Source organism: Sciurus carolinensis, chromosome 15 (assembly GCF_902686445.1).
Source record: "Sciurus carolinensis chromosome 15, mSciCar1.2, whole genome shotgun sequence".
Classification (NCBI taxonomy): Eukaryota; Metazoa; Chordata; class Mammalia; order Rodentia; family Sciuridae; genus Sciurus; species Sciurus carolinensis.
In genome coordinates this window covers 31,535,665-31,560,083 of record NC_062227.1, presented here as the reverse complement: position 1 = coordinate 31,560,083, position 24,419 = coordinate 31,535,665, and the positions used below count along the sequence as shown (strand labels likewise).

At 33.2% G+C, this 24,419-nt stretch overlaps 1 protein-coding gene across 4 annotated transcripts in view; it reads left to right on the top strand.

Annotated features, from left to right (window-relative positions):
* Positions 1–24,419, top strand: part of Rock1 (Rho associated coiled-coil containing protein kinase 1) — a 148,166-nt gene that overhangs the window by 37,096 nt on the left and 86,651 nt on the right. For all 4 annotated transcript variants that reach the window (XM_047526161.1, XM_047526162.1, XM_047526160.1 and 1 more), the window contains exons 3-8: positions 16,965–17,065; positions 17,595–17,732; positions 19,146–19,321; positions 20,190–20,274; positions 21,780–21,924; positions 22,256–22,394. In XM_047526161.1, the coding sequence (XP_047382117.1) occupies positions 16,965–17,065; positions 17,595–17,732; positions 19,146–19,321; positions 20,190–20,274; positions 21,780–21,924; positions 22,256–22,394 (784 nt within the window). The remainder of the gene's footprint in view (positions 1–16,964; positions 17,066–17,594; positions 17,733–19,145; positions 19,322–20,189; positions 20,275–21,779; positions 21,925–22,255; positions 22,395–24,419) is intronic.

Sequence of the window (24,419 nt, the reverse complement as noted above, 5' to 3'; positions counted from 1 at the left end):
TCATTCCAATACTTCTCAAAGTATTCCATAAAATAGAAGAGGAGGGAACCCTCCCAAACTCATTCTATGAAGCCAATATTACCCTGATACCTAAACCAGACAGAGACACATCGAGGAAAGAAATTTCAGACCAATATCCTTAATGAACATTGACGCAAAAATTCTCACAAAATTTTAGCAAATCGCATACAAAAACATATTAAAAAGATAATGCACCATGATCAAGTGGGTTTCATCCCAGGGATGCAAGGTTGGTTCAACATCAGGAAATCAATAAATGTAATTCACCATATGTATAGACTTAAAGTCAAGAATCACATGATTATTTCGATAGATGCAGAAAAAGCATTTGATAAAATACAGCACCCCTTCATGCTCAAAACACTAGAAAAAATAGGGATAGTGGGAACATTCCTTAACATTTGTAAAGGCCATCTACGCTAAGCCCATGGCTAATATTATTCTAAGTGGTGAAAAAACTGAAAGCATTCCCTCTAAAACTGGAACAAGGCAGGGATGCCCTCTTTCACCACTTCTATCCAATATCGTCCTTGAAACTCTAGCCAGAGCAATTAGACAGACCAAAGAAATTAAAGGGATACGAATAGGCAAAGAAGAACTCAAACTATCCCTATTTGCTGATGATATGATTGTATACTTAGAGGAACCAGGAAATTCCACCAGAAAACTTTTAGATCTCATAAGTGAATTCAGTAAAGTTAGCAGGATATAAGATCAATGCACATAAATCTAAGGCATTTCTATACATGAGCGATGAATCTTCAGAAAGAGAAATTAGGAAAACTACCCCATTCACAATAGCATCGAAAAAAATAAAATACTTGGGAATCAATCTCACAAAAGAGGTGAAGACACTCTACAATGAGAACTACAGAACACTAGAGAAAGAAATTAAAGAAACCCTTAGAAGATGGAAAATCTCCCATGTTCTTGGATAGGAAGAATAATATTGTCAAAATGGCCATACTACCAAAAGTGCTATACAGATTCAATGCAATTCCAATTAAATCCCAATGATGTACCTTACAGAAATAGAGCAAGAGCTTATGAAATTCATCTGGAAGAATAAAAAACCCAGAATAGCTAAAGCAATCCTTGGCAGAAAGAGTGAAGCAGGGGGTATCGCAATACCAAACTTCAACTCTACTACAAAGCAATAGTAACAAAAATGGCATGGTATGGTACCAAAATAGAAAGGTAGATCAATGGTACAGTAATAGAGGATAGGGACACAAACCCAAATAAATACAATTTTTCTCATACTAGACAAAGGGGCCCAAAATATGCAATGGAGAAAAGATAGCCTCTTCAACAAATGGTGCTGGGAGAATTGGAAATCCATATGCAACAGAATGAAACTAAACCCATATCTCTCACCATGCACGAAACTAAACTCAAAATGGATTAAGGATCTCGGAATCAGACCAGAGACCTTGCATCTTATAGAAGAAAAAGTAGGTCCAGAGCTTCAACATGTCGGCTTAGGACCAGACTTCCTCAACAGGACTCCCATAGCACAAGAAATAAAAGCAAGAATTAATAACTGGGATAGATTCAAACTAAAAAGCTTTCTCTCAGCAAAAGAAACTATCAGCAATGCGAAGAAAGAGCCTACAGAGTGGGATAAAATCTTTGCCAATCATACTTCAGATAGAGCACTAATCTCCAGAATCTATAAAGAACTCAAAAAACTCTACACCAAGAATGCAAATAATCCAATCGACCAAATGGGCTAAGGAAATGGATAGACACTTCACAGAAGAAGATGTACAAGCAATCAACAACATATGGAAAAATGTTCAACATCTCTAGTAATAAGAGAAATGCAAATCAAAACACCCTAAGATTCCATCTCACCCCAATTAGAATGGCGATTATCAAGAATACAAGCAACAACAGGTGTTGGCGAGGATGTGGGGAGAAAGGGTACACTCAAACATTGCTGGTTGGGGGGCTGCAAATTAGTGCAGCACTCTGGAAAGCAGTATGGAGACTCCTTAGAAAACTTGAATGGAACCACCATTTGACCCAGCTATCCCACTCCTTGGCCTATACCCAAAGGACTTAAAATCAGCATATTACAGAGATACAGCCACATCAATGTCATAGCTGCTCAGTTCCACAATAGCCAGATTGTGGAACCAACCTAGATGTCCTTCAATTGATGAATGGATAAAGAAAACTGTGGTATATATATACAATGGAATATTACTCTGCCATAAAGAATGATAAAATTATGGCATTTGCTGGCAAATGGATGAAACTGGAGAATATTATGCTAAGTGAGATAAGCCAATCTCAAAAAACCAAAGGAAGAATGATATCGCTAATAAGTGGATGAGGACACATAATGGGGGGTGGGAAGAGTTAGTGTTAGGGTTAGAGTTAGGTTTAGGGAGGGGGGCAAGAATGAGGAAGGAAGGACTGTATAGAGGGAAAAGAGGGGTGGGAGGGGTGGGGGGAAGGGAAAAAAATAACAGAATGAATCAAACATTACCCTATGTAATTTATGACTACACAAATGGTATGCCTTTACGCCATGTACAAACAGAGAAACAACATGTATCCCATTTGTGTACAATAATAAAAAAATAATAAATAAATAAAATTTAAAAAATAAATAAATAAAAGACTGAGGATGTAACGCAGTGTCCCTGGGTTCAATTGTCAGTACCACAAAAATAAGCAAACACACACACAAGCAAAAGAGAAAGTAAGTGAAAAGATAAACCACAGGTTGGGAGAAAATAGTTACAAACATGTGAAAGAAGAAATAATAATATCCTCAACAAATGGTACGCAGGCAACTAAATATCCTTATATGTAAGAGAATGAAGTGGGACTCCTATCTCATACTATGTACAAAAATTAATTTATAAGAGCTAAAAACTATTAGGAGAAAACATAGTTGTAAATCTTCATAATCCTGAATTTGTTGCTTCTTTGCTACAATATCCAAAGCACAAGCAAAAAAGAAAAATTGAGAAATTGAACATCATCAGAATTAAAAATTTATGTGCTTCAAAGGGACACTATCAGGTAGAGTGAAAAGACAACCTACAAAATAGAAGGAAATACTAGCAAATCATTTATTTGACAAAGGGCTGGTATCCAGAATATATAAAATCTTACTGCTCAGTAATAAAAATATAGTTAAAAACTGGACAGATAACGTAAATGGACTTTTCTCCAAAGAAGATATGAAGATAGCCATAAGCATATGGAAAAACTATTCAACACGATCAGTAGAAATTATCAATTGTGACCACAGTAAGATCCACATCATGGGAATGATTAAATCTTTAAAAATTGGTATCAAGTATTTATGAGATTTGGAGGTTGAAACTTTTATTTTGTTGACTGGTTTATAAATGGCGAAGCACTTTAGAAGAGTTTGAGTTATGCGAGCACTTAATCATTTGATTCAGGAGTCCTAATCCTGGGTATTTATTCAAAAGAAATGACAGTATGTGTCTACACAAACACCTGTTTAAGGCACAAAGAATATTGAAGGCAGTTTTGTTTGTAACTGCTGAAAACTGGAAGCAACTCAAGTGCCCATTAATTGGTCAGTGGATGACCATTTGTTACAACCAACTAATAGAATATACTTAACAATAAAGGAGCAACTACTGACATGGGCAAACCCTATCAGTAAATCTTCAGAAACATTCTGCTCAATAAAAGCCAGGTTCAAAGGCTGCCTACATCTGGGGATGTAATTCCATGATAAGTGTGCTTGCCCTAGCATGTACAAGGTGCTAAATTCAACCCCCAGCACTGCAAAAAAATAAAAGGGTGTGTGTGTGTGTGTGTGTGTGTGTGTGTGTGTGTGTGTGTAGGACTACTTACTATATGAGTCCATTTATGGAAAATTCTAGAAATGTCAGACTTTGGAGATTGAATTTATGAGAAGTTGACTAGGTCTGGGGTGAGAAATGACTAATAAACATATGAAAACTGAATAGAAAGAGATATGAAGAAATTTTGGAATTCTTTAACTTCTTTGTGATGATGATTGCACAAGCATAGTATTGTTCAAAAGTCATTGAAATCTACATCTAACAAGGAACACTTACACTGTTAATTATACATTAATAAACCTAATTTTTTAAAGATGGTTTTAATGCTCCTTTAATAATGAACTTAATTCTAAATCAACCAGTTATTTCAAGAAAAAATGTTTACAAGTTGTTTGAAATAAAACATGTACTATGAAATAATAAAAATAGGAAATATGAACAAAAAATGTTATAAGTACACTTGTTTTCAATATAATTATAACATCTTCAGTTCTTGACATGCTTATGTAATATATAGAGTCGTAGATTTTCATAGGATAGTATTTCATCTAACTGCTGAAATTCATTTAACTATTCATAGTTTTCAATCAGTGGATACATCAAATTTTTAAAGTTGGTATTTTGTTTCTCTGCATCCCCTTACCAGGGGCTCTTGACCACCGAGCCACATCCCCTTTCTTATTGTTGATTTTGAGACAGGGTTCTCACTCAGTAATTGAGACTGGCCTTGAACTTGTGATCTTGCTGTCCCAGCCTCCTGAGTTGCTGGGATTATATGCATATGTCACCGTGCCCATATCTAATTGCTTTTTGCTTATGGGTATCAGATATAGTGATCTAAGAATACACTTGGAATATGGGATAAAATTATTCTCTTTAAAATAAAATACCTTTGAGTAAGTTTAACCAAAGAGGTGATAGACCTCTACAAGGAAAATCATCAAACATTGATGAAAGAAATTGAAGAGGATCCCCAAAATAGAAAGATATCCTTTGTTCATGAATTCACAGAATCAATACTGTTAAAGCCTCCATACTTCCCAAAGCAATGTACAGATTCAGTGAAAATCCAGTCAAAATACCAATTATATTCTTCACAGAACTAGGGGAGAAAAATCCTAAAATTCTTATGGAACCACAAAATCCCTGATAGATAAAGCAATCTTGAGCAAAAAGAATAAAGCAGGAGTATTACACTGCCTAACCTTAGAGTATACTACCAGGTTGTAGTAATGAAAGCAGCATGGTATTGACATAAAAATACACAGATCAGTGGAACAGAACAGAGAACCTAGAAGTAAACCCACCCTTGTATAGCCAACTGGTTTTTGACAAAGGTGCTAAGAACGCACTTTGAGTCTCTTCAGTAAATGCTGCTGGAAACCTGGATATCCATATGCAAAAGAATGAAGCTGGACCCTTGGTTTAGTCAGCTTTTTGTCTCTGTGCTCAAAATATCTGACAAGAACAATATAGAGGATAAAGAGTTTCATTTTGGCTCACAGTTTCAAAGGTTCGGTCCATGCCTTGGTTGACTCCATTACCCTGAGCTTAGCTGAGACAGACTTCATGGTAGAAGGATGTGGTGGAGGAAAGCTACTCATGCATAGCAGCCAGAAAGCAGTGAAGAGGAAAGAGGAAAGGCTCATGGACAGATATATTCCAGGTCACACCCCCAGTGACCTGCTTCCTTCAGCCACGCCCTACCTCTCTTAGATTTACCACCCCGGAGTCTATTTAGGTTCTCCATCCATCTAATGGATTAATCCATCAGTGAGGTGGCAACTCTTAACAGTAATTTCAACTATGAACATTGCTGTATTGCCTGATACAAGCTTTTGAAGGGACATTGTAGGTCTAAACCATAACAACCCCTTCTTCTCCCTAGTTATAAAAATCAACTCAAAATGGATTTAAAAATGTAAGATCTGAAACTGAATTACTAGGAGCAAATATAAGGGAAACACTTCATATTAGAATAGGGAAGATTTTTTTGGGTAAAAAGAAGAGCAAAAGTAGACAAATGGGATTTTATCAAACTAAAAGACTTCTGTGTAGCAAAGGAATTCCATTTTAAAATTTCCTCAAATGATTTTTTAAAAAATGTAGAACTACCATCTGGTAGTAGCATTATATGCTTTCTTGGGATTGAGATTGTGGCTTAGTGGTAGAGCTCTTGCCAAGCATGTACACGGTCTGGGGTTTCAGTCCCCAGCACTGTAAAAAAACAACAAAAGAACTTTCTTCTTCACAGCTAGGAATTAAGGTACATACCAGGCATTAAATGGGACAGTATACTTGGCAAGATTTGTTTTCCTCTTTAAATATATAAGTGACTTGCATAGTTTATGTGTCTAGCACATAAGTGGTAATGTGTCTACATTTCAGAGGGAGGCAGAATTATCCTACTGATATTTTGGGATTATCTTTTTTAAACTATTTACTGGGTTATAAGAAAATGGTACTTTGTGAAGGACATAAGATCAGTAGATCATCATAGAGTCTAGAAGGATACCTTTTTTATTATATGAAAATTCAATATAAGCTTAGGGGCTGGGATGTGGCTCAGTGTTGAGAGCATTTGCCACTCATGTGCAAGGCCCTTGAGTTCATCCCAGCATTACAAAAAAAGTCAGTATAAACTAATGCCCGCATGTAAGTAATTGAGAAAAAGGTAGATTATTCAGTAATTTTTAATTGAGCCATGGAAGATAAATGAAATCCAGTGCCCATTTCACAACATATATAAAGTGAAAAGAGAAAGTACTAGGTAAAATTACAGGTAATTATGTTTATAATTAACCTAGACGTAGAGAATGCCTTTACTGGAACTAGAAACTACAGAAATATTGACAGATTTTGTCATCTCAAAAGTTTAATTATGGAAAAGTTTTTCCCCCCAACTTCAGAAAATAGAAATAAGTTTCTAGGATTGATGGATATCGAAAGTGAAAATTGGTACAGTTGTTTTGGAAGGTGTATTTTAAAACTTGATCATAAGCATAACAACGATTTTACCTCAGAAAATATGACCTACAAAACATCTCTGTGATTATCCAGGAATTTTAGCACATATATATATGGATCAGAAGTTAGAACATTTGTTTTTGCTTTTTGTTTATTTTTATTTTTTTTACACTAACAGTCCATGTATCTATAAGTAGTTTGAGATAACGAACAATAAATTCCTGTATCTTCACACCACCAACAAAAAAAAAAAAAAAAGAAAAGAAAAGAAAAAGAAAAAAAAGAAAGTTAGAACATCCTACTTGGAAATCCAGGGAGAATTTGTCAGCTATCCAGTGTGTTCGGTAAAAACTAAGCTGTGACTATCTTTCTAACAATAAATATAGATAGATACATTTTTAAGAAAGAATACATATATTCAATTGGATGAATGTACCATAATTTAAAAACTTTGTGATGATGAATTCTTGTCTTTTATAACTACAAGAATGGGATAAACAATGTATATACAATTCTTTATACATGTATACATGTTTATTCTTTTTTTAGAATAAATTTTGAGAATTGCTGAGTTAGAAATTGTATCCTTGTTTACATTTTGATACATACTGCCAAAGTACCTTCCACATAGTGGCATAAAAGTCAGAATTTTTTAATGGAGCTATAAATTTAGTATACATCTTAAGTATACTTTATTTTAAATATCTGAAGCCAGAAGTGTTTCAGATCTTGAATTTTTTTCAGATTTTGAATATTCACATAAATACTATTAAAGATCTTGGGGCTGGGACCTAGGTCTAAACTCGAAATTCATTTGTTTCATATGTATCTTTTACATAGAGCTTTTGAGGTAATCTTATACAGTATTTTAGTGCACCTATAATTAAGTTTTCTATTTTTGGCCTCATTTTGGACTCAAAAAATTTCAGATTTTGGAGCATATTAAATTTTAGATTTTTTTACCTTAGGGAATGTTTAGCCTGTATTATGCAGTTTAACCTTGGGTGTTGTAAAAATACTCTGTTTGAAATTATTGCAAATGAAAATGACTAAATTAGATGGATTTTTAAAAAGAAACATTAAGTTAGGCATGGTGATACACATACCTGTAGTCCCAGCTACTTGAGAGGCTGAGGCAGTAGGGTCACTTGAGCTCAGGAATTTGAGACCAACTTGGATGACCTGGTGAGACTGTCTCTCTTTAAGAAAGAAAGGAAAAGAAATGTTAAATATCTTCATTATTTAACAATTTTTTAAAATTGGTAGTAACTTAGACTATGGAAAATTTGCAGAATAGTACAGAGGTATCCTTTACCCCCTTTCCTTTAATATAAACATCTTACATAACCATGGTACATTGGCAATCTGAGAAATCAATATTGGCACATTAGCTGCAGATGTTATTCCAATATCTTTAGTTTTTCCAGTAATCTCTCTCTTTTTTGTTCCAGAATCCAATTTAGAATACTACATTGTATTTACTCATCATTTTGCTTTAACTTTCTCCAATCTCATTCTTTCTTGTTTTTTATGACCTTGACAGTTTTGAAGATTACTGGTCAGGTATATTGTAGAGTGTTCCTCAGTTTGAATTGGTTTCATGTTTTCTTATAATTAGACAGGGGTAATGAGTTTTGGGGGAATACCACAGAGATGAAGTGTCCCTTTCATCATATTTCAGATACTGTGATATTATTTTACTTACTAACTTGGTTTAGGGTAGTGTCTGTCAGGCTTTTCCATTGGAAGTTACTGTTTTTTCTTTCCATACTCTGTTCATTGGGCTCTGAGGAAGGGAGTGCACATGTGGCCTATTTAAGGAATAGCAAGGAAGCCGGTGTGGCTGAAGAGGATTAAACAGGGAGCAAAGAGCAGAATGATATCAGAGAGGTAAGAAAATGGGGAGAGATAAAAAAGAAAATGAGGTTAAGTCATGTAGAATCCTGTATGCGCTAATGTAAGATGTTGGGCTTTTGCTCCTTTTGAGGTGACAAGACATGAGTTTTAAGTAGAGAAGTGACATGATCTGACTGTGTTATAAAAATATAATTCCATAAGAGTAGGATGTGGAGAGACAAGGATAGACACAGGGAAATTGGTTAAGAGACTTGCATTAATTTGTTATATTTTGTGCATGTATAAGAGATAATGGTGGCTTGGTATATAGCATGGTAGCAGAAGGTAAAAAAGGTTTTAGTTTCAGATATATTTCAGAGAGACAACCAACATATTTTCTTGAAAGACTGGATGTAAAGTGTAAGAGGAAAAAAAAAAGTCAAGAATGCCCCCTAAAAATTAACTTACCTTTTAAAATATTTTTCAAAAACAATTTTTATTAGTGCATTATAATTATATATAACATTCATTATTACATATTTGTACATGAACAAAATATAGCAATTGAATTTGGTCAGTTTTACTTACCAGAACTTCTTTATTCTTTCTAAAAATACTAGAAAATCATTATATGTTTTTACATGAAGAAGTAATAGTATTATTAATCAAAAAAGTAAAAATAGTATTGAAAAGTTAATAAAAATACATGATTTTACTTTTCTAGAATTTTTAAATGATGTGATCAATTTTTTATATTTGTAACTTTGTCTTGATTTCTTTATTCATTCTAAATAAATGCTCACCCTTATACCTAAACAAAATCAGTATCTTCTGGGTTATTGCCAAAACCAAAATTGAGTCTTTGACCCAAGTGTGAGGGACATATGTGGAGGTTTTGGATGAGAGCATCTCTTCAATTTTGGTCCCTTTAATTTCATATTATCTATTACTCAAGAAGGTTTTGTGTGTGTGTGTGCACACATGGTTTTTCTAATACTGAAGATTGAACCCAGGGCACTTAATCACTAAGCTAAATCCCCAGCTTTTTAATTATTTTTATTGTGAGACAGGATCTTACAAAGTTCAGGCTGGCTTCCAAATTGTGATCCTCCTGCCTCAGCCTCTTGAGTCACTGAGCTTATACCCAGCTCCAAAATGATATATTTTGAATATGTTTTGAAAGAACGTAAATATGAAAGTCTGAAGATAAAAGAGAGATCAGGACTGATAATATAGATGGTTTAAGTCCATCAAAGAAATGAGTATATATAGAAGAAAACACTTTTAAGGACTAAGACTTGGGATGCTGTGACATTAAGAACTCTGGGAGAAGAGGAACAAGTAAAGGCAACTGAGAAGTAGCTTATTGAAATGGGTTGGAAAAATCAAACCATAACATGCGATGTCCTGGAAGTCAAGCAAAGAACAAATACCAGGAGAGAATGATCAAACGTGTCAAAACTGTTGATGTAACACAAACAACATTGAGAACTCACCTTTGGCTTCAACAGTGTGGTGCTTGTTTGTGACTTTGACAAACAGTTTTGATAGAAAAGTAGAGTCAAAGTCCATCTGAAGTGGTTTTAATAATAAATAGAAAAAAGGTTGTAGGAACAGAGTATAAACAGCATTTGAGGAATTTTGCTGTAGGTAGAGGCTTGACTAATGAGATAGTACATGGTGACAGAAGTAGGATCACAGACTTTTTTATTTGCTTGTAAGGAAGAAAACAACATGGTGGGATTTAATTAGGGGGAGGTCTTAGTTATGCCGGAGAAAGAAGGGAGAATTACTGGAGGAATAACCTGAACTACTGAAAAAGGTAAACATCAGTGCACAGGAGAAGGGGTTGACTTAAGATTGAAATAGTTTATTGCATAAGGTGAAAAAACCAAATAGATGAATACACATGCTAGAAATTGAGTGTGTATATATATGGTAGTAGTTGGTGGCAGTTTTCTTCTGAGTGTTTCATTTATTTCAGTGTACTGACCAACAGGAACATTAGCTGTGAATGGGGGTCAGTGGGAAAGTTGTGGGAGGAATGAGAAGAAAAGAAGAAAATGTGAAATATGGTGTGTAGGAGAGTGGGAGAGTGAATAGGCTAGGGAAACAAAGATTGCCAAGCAGAATTAAGGGCCAGCTTTATGTTTATGATTATAAACTTAAAATTAGATAACTTAATGTGACTCTATATATGTATTCAGACATATTCAGTTGCATGAGTGCTGACAGAGTTGTTGGAGAGTTGGACTTAACTAAGATTGCCAAACCAGATGAAGCAGAAGAGAGCTTAAGGCATTGAGGATATATACAAGAGAGTGTTTTTAATTGACCATATAATTTAAGCTAGATCACTGCAATGGGGGAAAGTAAAAATGGTTAGAATCAACCAGTCTGGTGGGGCTGGTGATTTTTGGAGTTAAGATATTAGAGAGTATATATTTAAAATTTTCCCACTTCATAAATGGTAAATATGTACATGTATTGGAGCATCTCTTGTTATCCCATTAATAGGTACAATTCTTATATTTTATGGATCAATTACAAATAAATAAAAAGGTCATAATAGAAGGACTGAGCATGTAACCTAAGAGTGCTTAGAGAGTATAAGGTTTGAAATTGAAATTATGGGAAGATTGTGATTACTGGTAATGACAAGATCTGGTTATATCACTATGGAAATGAGTGACTGGGATAAGGTGTAGAACAAAATCATTGGAAGAAAAAAAGGGCTGTATTATTGGAAGCAAAACAACTATGTATATATTAAAATCACTAAGAATTAAAAACAGGAATATATTGGAGAGATCAGTAAATTAGTAAGATTTTTTAAGTAATGAGATGTGGTGACCTAAGAGTCAGTAGATAATAGCAACAATGAGAGGTATTCAGCCTAATACAATGAAAATCACAGCTGGCAGATTTAGAGTTGGGAGTGTGGAGATGGCAGTGGATTTGACCCGTTACACATCTAGGACCCGTGGCATAAGGCTTGTGGGAGGTTAGAGGTCATCATCACATAAGAGCTAAAGAAGAAGCACTGTCTTCAGAGGGGAACTAGGTTTCTTTAGAGTAGGGGTTGGCTGACTACAAACCCACAGGCCAAATGTGACCTGCCATCTGCTTTTGTATGGCTCGTGAGCTAAGAATAGTTTTTATATTTTTTTAATAATTGGAAACAAAGGTTAAAAAAAAAGACAGGAGGATCGTGAGTGAGTTCAAAGCTAGCCTCAGCAATGGTGAGGCATTAACCAACTCAGACCCTGTCTAAATAAAATACAAAATAGGACTGGGGATGTGGCTCAGTGGTCAGGTGCCCCTGAGTTCAATCCCCAGTACTTTAAAAAAAAAAAGAATAATGTGGCATGAAATTCAGATTTCAGTGCCCATAAAGTTTTATTAGGACATTGCTACACTAAATTTTTTTTGTGTATCTTCTTTGGCTGTTTTTGTGTTACAGCAGCTGTGTTGAGTAGTTGCAACAGAAACACATGTGGCACTTTTCTTGGCTTCATACTGCTGCTCAACACAGTATAAATCATGATGCTGCTGTTGTAACTCCAGTGTTTTAAGTGCCATGTGTATCATCATACCACAGTGTTTTATTTTTTATTATCAGTCCTTAGCCATTGTTGCCAAACAAAAAGACAAAAAAGTGTACTTCAAATGTTGTCCTCCTAAGGCACAGTAAAGTATGATTTCATCAAGTTAGATGGGAAAGAATTGTTTAGTATGCAGTGACATAATAGCTGTGCTAAAAGAATAACATACAGTAATATTATCAGACTCTGCACTAACCATAATATTCCCAACTCATTAGGCAGCAACAGTTATAAAAAATGGAAAAAATGGTATATATCATTAGAGTAGAATTTGTGCATGAAAATGGAAAGGACATGAGGCTACAGCCTTACCTAAGTTTACTAGTGGGTTATTTGTTAGCCAAACAGAGATAGCTGTTCACTGGTGGTGTGTGATTACAGAAGCCAAACAAATATGTACAGAGAGAAAAACTTGCTTAAGACTGTTAGGGTTGGGGCTGGAGAAACAGCTCAGAGGTAGAGCATTTGCCTAGCATGCATGAGGCCCTGTGTTCAATCCCCAGTACTGCAAAAATAAACATAACAGTTGGTCAAAGAATTGAAGACATTAAGAGCAAAATCAGTTGTCAATTAAAAAACAAGACTATTTTGAATTATTTTCCTTCACTTATTATTTGAGGAGTCACTGTGGAGTTTAAAGTGACTAAAGAATTAGCCTGTAGGTATACTCTGCCCTTATAGACTCTTTAAAGTTTGGTCTTATTTCCATTATAATATGTATCATATTGTGAGATTAACATTTATTAATTATTTCTCTTCCCTCTAGAATATAATCTCCCTATACCAGGGATCCTGTTTGTTCCCAGTTTTTAGAATTTTGCCTACTACATAGTAGGTTCTGAATAAATATTTGTCTAAATATGTCATCCTTGATTCATATCTCTTCCTCACATACAGTTACCCAGTAAGTTGATCTGTTTTATTTTGTTTTTTTTTTTTTTTTTCCCCTCTAGATGTATCCTCTTCTCTCCATTTTTCTCAGTGCTGCTATGAAATGACTTTGGAAAAAACCATTGCTTCTGTCTTCCAATCCTTAATGTTCTTCCTTTTTAAATTATTTCCAACCCCAATATTTTGAAATTAATTGAAACTCTAAGTTATTTATATTTATAATCAATTGTGATTGTAAGTCTGAACCTATGTTAGTTTGAAAATGAAGCAATAAGAAGCAACCATTGTATAATCATGTCTTAGGATGTCCAGTGCTGACTAACTGTGAATATTGAGTTCCCAGAGATTGTTCAGATAAAGGAGGAGTAGAAGTTTACTGATGAGGGGTTGGGGATAATTGACCAATCTGGAATTGTCATCAATATGTCAGGAAACACAGACTTGAATTTAGGAAGGTCATGTGCCAAATAAAGTAAATGGGACTATTATTAATGAATATTTCTTGACAATTCCAGATTCCAACTAAAACCCATCTCATGTTTTCTGTACATGGGGTATGGAGATCTGGTAACATCCAGTCACTTCAGATAGGTCTGGAAAGCATCTAATTACACTATTTTCTGCCTCATATAAACCATAAACCTTTGAAACGCAGGCTGTAAATAGTATCCTTAGACCTAGGGTATATCTCTACAATATTACTTTCCAATAAACAGTTTTAAGGTCCTGGGTTTAGGGTGGATGTGGATAAATAGTCCTGAGCATTGAAACCAAAGACCGTTGGTTAGCCTATACCATTAAATCCTCGATTAGTTCTAGATTGGACCCTTGGTGAGGTAAACTAGGAAAGCTAGTGCCACAGAAACTCTTGAGTTTGAAAACCATCATCAACCAAGAGGCACTCAGACTTGCTAGCATGTAAACCTGTATTAGGATAAGCTAAAATCAAAGGCAGTAAAACAGGGAAAGATATGTTGGATTTTAGATGCCTTGTCTGCAGTCTTCCTCAAGATTTTATAACCTTTTTATGGCTCTAAGCCTCATTTAACTAGAGCCCAGGGATCTTTTTTTCACCCATGAACTATTATGTAATACATTATTTGGGTTCAGGACTTTCTTATCTCATCAGTATTCTTAAAATTCTCCTCATCTCCAGTCTTGCCCTTAGTGAATTCATCATTTACATTTTCTCCAGAGTGCTTTAGCTGAAATGTTTGATTGTTTATTTGCCTAAATTTCTTTTCATGGCCTTCAGTGCATAGTAGTAGTTTTCAGACTGCACTTCTCAGTTTCCAGAAGATATTACAGGACCCTCAAGGGACTAAGGAAGAACTTAAAGGACAAGAGACTTTAGCCTCTATCTAGCATTCCTCACTCCCCGTACCTCCCAAAACTGAGCATTTTTTTTTCCTTTTTTTTTTATTATTTATTTATTTTTTTATTATTGTACACAAATGGGATACATGTTGTTTCTCTATTTGTACATGGCGAAAAGGCATACCATTTGTGTAATCATAAATTTACATAGGGTAATGTTTGATTCATTCTGTTATTTTTTTCCCTTCCCCCCCCCCTCCCACCCCTCTTTTCCCTCTATACAGTCCTTCCTTCCTCCATTCTTGCCCCCCTCCCTAAACCTAACTCTAACCCTAACACTAACTCTTCCCACCCCCCATTATGTGTCCTCATCCACTTATTAGCGATATCATTCTTCCTTTGGTTTTTTGAGATTGGCTTATCTCACTTAGCATAATATTCTCCAGTTTCATCCATTTGCCTGCAAATGCCATAATTTTATCATTCTTTCTGGCAGAGTAATATTTCATTGTATATATATACCACAGTTTCTTTATCCATTCATCAATTGAAGGACATCTAGGTTGGTTCCACAGTCTGGCTATTATGAACTGAGCAGCTATGAATATTGATGTGGCTGTATCTCTGTAATATGCTGATTTTAAGTCCTCTGGGTATAGGCCAAGGAGTGGGATAGCTGGGTCAAATGGTGGTTCCATTCCAAGTTTTCTAAGGAGTCTCTACACTGCTTTCCAGAGTGGCTGCACTAATTTGCAGCCCCACCAGCAATGTATGAGTGTACCTTTCTCCCCACATCCTCGCCAACACCTGTTGTTGCTTGTATTCTTGATAATCGCCATTCTAATTGGGGTGAGATGGAATCTTAGCATTTTTTTTTTTTTGATCACATGTACATATTGAGCTGCTTTAAACTTTAATCTGAAAAAGACTTTTTATGATTAAATAATAGGTTTATAACTACTGGCCTATACCTACAAACTGTAGGTAAGGTTCAAGCTCTTTAACCAGTATGGGATTTGCCAGCCTCTTCTGCCCATTTTCACTAGAGTCCATTGATACTCAGCAGCAGAGAACTTATACACAATTCCACTGTGTCTTTTGTTTTATTGCCTATCCACCTGAATTTTCTTACTTTTATTCTTTCTCACTTGACTAACTGCTGCTCTTCATTTTAGACATGTTTCAGGTGTTATCTCCAGAAAGCCTTTTTAGCCTTCTCCCTTCTAGGCAAGCTTAAATTAAGTATCCTTCTTAGGACTTCAAAAACTCTCTTATCTCCCTTATTAAATTATTTTTTGGATTGTTTTTCATTGTTTGTTTCATTTGCTAGAGTTTGAACTCCTTGAGAGCAGGAACTAGGTTTTAAAGTTGCCTTTTTATATCTCCAGTGAATACTTTAGAGCCTGATATGTAGTAGAAATAAATATTTGTGCAACAAATTGGTTATTGTCAATATCTTTGTAATGGGTATATAACCCCCAGAATTAAATGTACTTATGATATCCATGTGTGGAAATTTGTTCTCAGTTGCTTGTGTTAGTCATAATATATACAAATGCTTGAATTTGAATGTACATTTTTAAAAACAGACAAGAATATTACTGCCACTTTTTTTGTGAACTAGAGTGCCAGTTTAATAGCTTTTTAAAAAATTTATGTACAACTCTGAAATGTGAAGCTTTTCCATGTAATCTCATGCGAGTGTTGACCCATGTGGATTAAAATAGCTCTATTTAATCTGTGACCAAATTAGGAATTAGAATAGCTATCCAGTAGGGATTTGTAAATTTCATAGCATGACAGGTTTATATAAATGATTGTAGTTATTCCCATTGTATGTTTTAAGTTAAAATCTAGATTCTAATATAGAAATGTAGTAAGTACTAAGTATTGCCAGTTGGAAAATTCATTTTGATTCTTTTAGCATGTTTGCCATTGCTATCTAAAATTACTTTTGTCTTTTTTAAGGGATCATCAAAACTGACTTGATAAAAAGAAAATTTTTATTTCATAAATCTAATATATCTATTCATGTTCCCTAAATTCAACTTTGATATTTACTTAAAATACCACAAATGAATAAGTGAATTATCTTATAGTTTTGCTCATAATGTAATATTTATCTAATAAAATTTTTTTCTGTGTGATACTGGGGATTTAACTCAGTAGTGCTTTACCACTGAGCCACATCCCCCAGCCCTTATTTTTTTTTATTTTGAAATAGGGTCTTGCTAAGTTGCCAAGGGTGGCTTCAGACTTATGATCCTTCTGCCTCAGCCTCTGAAGTTGCTGGAATTACAAATTGTGTACTACCACAACCAGCTCTATATCAGATTTTAATAAAAACTTTTATTAGTACAGTGAAGCAATTCCAGAAATTATTTTGAAAAGAAATCTTACCATGTTAAATAGTTCTATGAAGTTTTTTTGTTTTTCATTGTTTTTTCTGAAGAATTGTATTATAAGTAATGCTTAGTTATAATGCTTTAGTGACTTAAAATTATATACTTTTCTTTTCATACAGATAAAGACACAATAAATAAAATTAGAGATTTACGAATGAAAGCTGAAGATTATGAAGTAGTGAAAGTGATTGGTAGAGGTGCATTTGGAGAAGTTCAATTGGTAGGTTATTTTAATGAGATTTTTATAGAGAACTTTGTTAAATTAAAAAAAAATCATTCTGTGTTTAACATGTATTATTTGGTAAAACATTTATACAGACTTCTTGCTTTAAATTGCTCTAATCATTCTTGCCTAAGGGTGTGAAAGCCTTGAACTAAATCTAGCAGTAGTGGAAAATGTTTTCCCCAGGCATCCATGTATAACAAAAAGATCTCAAGCATTAGAAGAGAAATTTTTGCTCCTAATATTAGACGATCTAAAATACTATAGAATCGTTAAGTAAGCTTTATAAACAGGAGTAGCATACATAGCAAGTATGCTATGATATAAAGAATAAAATTTTTCTAACATTACTTGTGCAGTTAAAGCCTTAACATTAGCTAATTGGGATAATTCCACAGAAGAGGACAAATAAAAGTAGCTGAAATAATAATACTAAATTATTTTAAAAATATTAAAATAATAAATTATTCTGTGAAACATTGATCTTTAAGTATTCATAAAAAGTTTGTTATTTTCAATTTTAAAGGTAAGACATAAATCCACCAGGAAGGTATATGCTATGAAACTCCTCAGCAAATTTGAAATGATTAAGAGATCTGATTCTGCTTTTTTCTGGGAAGAAAGGGACATCATGGCTTTTGCTAACAGTCCTTGGGTTGTTCAGGTATGATTTTGCTACTATTTGATTATTGCTGTTCTAGTTTATAACTAAACACATCTGAGAAATTTATTTTATAGAAGAGTAGTAGTTTATTTACAATTCTAGAATTGATTGATTTTTAATTTGTATATTTATTTATTTTTAGTTGTTGATGAACTTGTATTTTATTTATTTATTTATATGGGGTACTGAGGATGGAACTCAGGGCCTCTCACATTGCCAGGCAAGTGCTGTACACTGAGCCACAAACCCAGACCGAAATTAAGTGTTGTTTTTTATTTTTTTTGTTTTTTTGCAAACATAAGATTCTCTTATTATACTCTTTAATCTGGAGTAGTCATGAAATGCCAATTAATTTCTCATGCTTCTCCCAAAATATATTTTTAAAATTAAAATGTGTGTAATTAAAATCATTAAACATCTTTCAAAAAAAGGAAATATGAAGATCTTAAGACAAACAGTTAGGTATAGTAGGTATCATTTTCTCTAGGGCTTATTTTATTTTGGTTTCATTCTAAATTTCTAGTATTTACTTATTGGTGCTCTTTTGAAACTTTGTTCTTTTTATTTCACATAATACATGTGGCCACCTAATATATTTATGCCTAATATTCTTCCCAATTTCTTATTAATGAATTTTACTCTTCCTCCTTAGACTCTACCTGCTGATGTTTCCCTATTTCTTTGTTAGCTATTACTGCTTCTGCTTCTACTGACTGCTGTCATGTATTGAGCATCTGTTGCACTAAGTGCTTCCTATATTTAGTAATCTTTTTAACAGTCAAGAAGTATAATTGCTATTAGGTGCACTCCCAAATTGTAGATTAATTCATGATTTTGTTCATTAAACATTTGTTAAGTATTTTCCAATTTCCAGGTATCCAGATGTTCACTGAGCAGCAAGGTATAAAAGTCAAGAAAGGTTTAGTTCTTCATATCTTGTGGAAGGGATTATAATCAGAGACTTGGGGAGATTAAGCAGATTGCCAGAGCCAGTCTGCTAATAAGGAACAGCTGAAATTGTAGCCAGATTTATCAAAGACTTCTTAGAGAATTGTGGTGTTGATATAAATTTAATGGTATAATCCACTAATGCACAAGTTCAATAAGAGGTACAGTAGTTCTTGCGTAAGAGATTTGTACATTCTCTATTGAAACTATTATAAGTACAAAAATTAACAGTGTTAAAAATTCAGAGTATTGAAGGTTATGGAAGAAAAAGTGTCAACTCTTCAGTAAAAGGTGTATAGTGTTTGTATATACAGCAGACTGTGAGACATTTGTCTTTTTAAAAAAATTTGTTGTTATAACTTCTGTAATTTATTTTATTGAAATCTTAACATTAGTTAATTTTGCCAGTTTATTAATGAAACAATCTCACTTCATCCTAAGGAATTTGTTTTTTGCATTTTATAGCTTTTTTATGCATTCCAAGATGATCGTTATCTCTACATGGTGATGGAATACATGCCTGGTGGAGATCTTGTAAACTTAATGAGCAACTATGATGTGCCTGAAAAGTGGGCACGATTCTATACTGCAGAAGTAGTTCTTGCATTGGATGCAATCCATTCCATGGGTTTTATTCATAGGTAAAGATAAAAACGCTTTAAATTTTTTCATTTGTTTAAGGGAGTTGCTATAAATAACTGAAACTTTATTTATTTGATTAATATTTCCTACTCTAAATTCATTTATTCTCTTCCCATGTGACACAAGTGGCATTTTGAAGTTATAGTTGTAGCATTTAGTTTAATGTTATATGAATGTATTCTTTAATATCATTATTATATATCTGATTAATAGCTTTTATATATTTATTTGTGTATTACATATTTATATGTATAGTATATCTATTCTATAGCTTTTAAATGGTATTTTTGAAAAGTATAAATTGTTTTCTAAAGTACGTGCTGGAGTGTTACTTTGGTTTTAATTTTTTCATATAAATTGATTTTCTCTTGATTAATAGGTCTTATTTATGCCTTAGAACAGTATCATTTATTTTGCAAACACTGCTTGAATCCTGTGTACAGTTACTGTGCGTTGTGTCAGTGATGAAAAATGAAAATGACTTAGACCCTGTCCTGGTGTTATTATGTACATACCTGTCTTACATGTTTCAATTACCTTTTATATTTCTAAGTTTGATATTTTTGGTGGTTAATCTCTCTCAAATGATTGAAGAATCAAAACTCTAAAGAAAATTATATATATATATATATCTTTTAAGGCATTAATATATAAAGGCATTAACATATTAAGGCATTAACATATAAAGGAGTTTGCTTGGTGAAATTCAATTTCTGGATGTGGATAAGGGAGCACATGTAAATCAAAGTTGGCTTCGTATAGATTGAGTGAGAATACTTGACCTAAAATAACTGCCTCATAATTTTCACTAGTGTCTGATCTGCTTCAGAAATATTCTGGTATTTTTTTTTTCTTTTCCTCCCATAGGGATGTGAAACCTGATAACATGCTGCTGGATAAATCTGGACATTTGAAGTTAGCAGATTTTGGTACTTGTATGAAGATGAATAAGGTTAATTAATTACGTTTTAATTTAGTTTTTTAAAAAATATTTTTGTAGTTGTCAGTGGACTCTTATTTTATTTATATGTGATCATGAGAATCGAATTCAGTGCCTCACGCATGCTAGACAAGCATGCTACCACTGAGCCACAACCTCAGCCCTTAATTTAGTTTTTGCTAATTCAAAGTAGATGCTTCATTAGACAAAGTCATAAGAATTCGCCAACCATATCTGGACTTGTCCAGAATTGATGTGACTGTATTTGTTGAACTAAATACCATGGTTTCAGTGTTGTATTAGTAACTTGTTAGTGATTTATTTTTCCTCTCTATTTAGGGTAAATTGGATTGCCAGATTTACTAAATCCTTCATAACAACTCTATAATATACACTGCTGGTAACTAGAAATGGAATTAACTTAAATGTCACTAAGTACTTATGCTAGTGTTAAAATTAGACTTCCATAAAAATTGAATTTCAGGAATGTGTCTACTTTTCAGTGTTTTATTTGCCTTCTGCTAACATGTAGAAAAGATTTTGCTGCTTATTTTTAGTTAGGAGTCAGTCTAAAAATATATGCATGCTCACTATATATTAAGTGACTTATATACACAGTCAAAAGAACAAATATGCCACTTTCTTTTCAGTTGAATTTATATTTTTTAATTTACCACAGAAAAATAGGAAGCTGTATCTATTATTTTAAATGGAAACTTATTGGTTTGAAGGAAACACTACATGATAACTTTTATGTAAACATTTGGTTATAATTTTGTTGCATTAATTAAAAAAAACAAATAATTTTGGCATGGGAGTTATTCAGTGTCCTCAACACTTTTATGTTCTTTTCCTATACATATGCTTTTCCATTTTATATTTATACAGTCAAGTTTTGTATGTTTTCTTCACATTTTTAAGCATAAACAGCTATTTTAGTTTTTAAAAAAAGGTAAAATCAATATTTGTGTTATAAAGTATTTCATCTCTTCAGCCCCTCCATCTATTTACATTGACTTTTATGCTTGTTTTCTCCATTAAGATGAAATCATTATATAGGCACAACTGGGAGAATATTAAATGGTGGCAGTGTGGTCTTTCTAGTGAGTGTTACAAAACAAAAAGTAGTGTGTGTGTGTTTGTGTAATATATATGGTTATAATATGAATATAGTGTGCCTGTATTTTGTATATATGGTTAAATTATATGTTAGTTTTTCTCAAGTTTGCCTTGTTATTTTTTTTAATTTTTTTTTTTTTTAGTTGTAAATGGACACAATATCTTTTATTTATTTTTATGTGGTGCTGAGGATCAAACCCAATGCCTTATGTGTGCTAGGCAAGCACTCTACAACTGAGCTACAACCCCAGCCCTCAAGTTTGCCTTGTTTTGATACAATATTTAGTAGCCCAAAGATTTAGAGTTCTACAGGTTATATTAAGAAGAAAGTCATTTTAAATAATTGAGATTTAAATTTTTATATCCTAATTCAAAATTTGACCTGTCACTTTTTTTAGGAAGGTATGGTACGATGTGATACAGCAGTCGGAACACCTGATTATATTTCCCCTGAAGTATTAAAATCCCAAGGTGGTGATGGTTATTATGGACGAGAATGTGACTGGTGGTCAGTTGGGGTATTTTTATATGAAATGCTTGTAGGTGAGTAAAAGAGAGTTTCATGTACCTAATATAGTTGTTCATCCCAAAACTCACCACTTGGCTTCTTCTGATTAATATTTGTTACGTTAAGTAATGTTCATTTTGTTTGTAAGAAACAAACATGATCCAAATCTGCTTTATATGTATTTTTAGAAACTGTTTAGAGGATTAGAGAAATTCTATGATGTGTTCTTTTAATGTAATGAATGTTTCTTTTTTAATACATATTTAATCTTTTAAAAAACAGGGAACTTTGACTCTTTTCCTTTAACATAGATTTTTTTTTTGAAGTGTATTTTATTTTGCTTTTATGTTCTTAACAATTTTTCAGGTGACACACCTTTTTATGCAGATTCTTTGGTTGGAACTTACAGTAAGATTATGAACCATAAAAATTCACTTACTTTCCCTGATGATAATGACATATCAAAAGAAGCAAAAAATCTCATTTGCGCCTTCCTTACTGACAGGTAAGATTATTAATCTTGACATTGAACTTCTATTAATTCTAAAGAATTGTAATCTTACTGCTCAGTTTGTAAGGTTATATCTAAGTTTCTACATGTGAACTAATAGAATATAAAAAGTATCATTACCAAAGTCATTTATGACTATGAAACCTGGTATAATTTTATGATATTCTGTTACTTTAGATTTCAACTTACTCACTGTCCCTAAGTAATGGGATAATAATATAGTCTTGGCTGATGGCTAGAGCAGATAACTTTTTGTTGTTAAATTTTTTACTTGGCTAATTATCAGAATGATATTATATTTTGTTGAGTCTAAGAATTTTTCTTAACATGTTAACATCTCAAATTAGAGTGCATCTCACACCAGTGGTATATATTAATTTAATTGGGAATGGTTTTTCTTTTAGTTATATAAAAATGATGATGTATCTTTTAATTTATGCTATTTTCTATTTGATGGTGCATAGTAAAAAGCATAAAGCTATAAACTATATACATTTTCTACATTCTTTCTTCTAGACATTGTCATTGACTTGTTTTTCTAGATTCAGTAAGCATTTGATAAATGTACTTTGCTTTTGAAACAGAAATGTCATAGTATGTATACTTTTGTGATTTCCTTTGTGTTTGTATTTATTTTATTCTATTCTGTTCTGTTCTGTTTATTTACAGTGCTGGGAATCAAACCCAGAGCTCACACATACTAGGCAAGCACTCATTGATGGTTTATTTTTAAACATAAAAGTGAATCAAATAACTGAGTAATAAGATTACATTTAATGCTTTTAGTGTCACTGTGGATTAGTTTAAATAGTAGGGTGGTGTGGCGCATGCCTGTAATCCCAGTGGCTCAGGAGACTGAGGCAGGAGGATCATGAGTTCAAAACGAGCCTCAGCAAAAAACAAGGCACTAAGCAACTCAGTGAGAACTTGTCTCTAAGTAAAAAACAAAATAGAGCCGGGGATGTGGTTCAGTGGTTGAATGCCCCTGAGTTCAGTCCCCAGTACCCAAAACAAATAGATAGATAGATAGATAGATAGTAGGGTGGCTTTAGATTTTTAAATATTTTTCAATTTAAAATTCACGTCCATTAAAATTAAGTCACTTTTATCAAATTATCTTTTTTTATGTCCTTAGACCCTGAAAGAGGGTAGACTTTTCAGATTTTAACTGTGTTAGGAAGATTGTCATGTAGAAGTGAGCAAGATACATAATATTTTTTCTCATAGCTCTTTAAGAGGAAATAAACAAATTAGGGATTTATAGTACAGAGAGATAATTACAATGACATAAGTACTGTGTACCAGAGAGCCATAGAGGTTCTCTAATCCAGTCTGCGAGAGCAGTGAAGCTTTTTAGAGAAAAATATCACACATCTAAAATAATTTATCCTTTAACTTTTGAAAAAAAATTGCAATTCGGGTTTCCTCATTGTTTATAAGCATTCTACTGGAGAACAGACCATGCTGAGTTCCTCTTTCCAATTCAGCTAAAGACACATTTTTAAAAATTTCAGTGCTCACCAAAAAGAGACCAGTGATCAGTACCTTGTCCAGTTAAAGCTCTGAATTTTGTAGGAATGTCAGGAATTGCTACAAAATCATTGGTTTTTGATTGGTCAGAAATATTGAATAGTTTTTAAAATAAAAATTTAAATTTAAGATGTTTTCCTGGAGTTTTTTGGTATAAAGCTAAGCTGTTGGTTGCACAACAAATGCTTAACTTTACCACCATTAAAAAAAAAAACTGTCAGAAAGCATTGTGTTTTATTTATCATGCAGTTGAAGCAAGGTAATGTTTCATCTGAATTCTCAATAGTAGTGGAAGAGTCATAGAATATTAACAAGTCTATATTTTTGTATATTTTCCTTAGTTTTCTTTAAACAATTTCTTTAGTGTTCTCAGTCTTCTGCTTATTTTTTATTTGAGCTGAAAACTATGCTAAAAATATAATTTCAAGGTGACAGATCTGCACAGGTTTATTCTGTCTACAGATAAACCTAGACAGGATTATAAGAAGA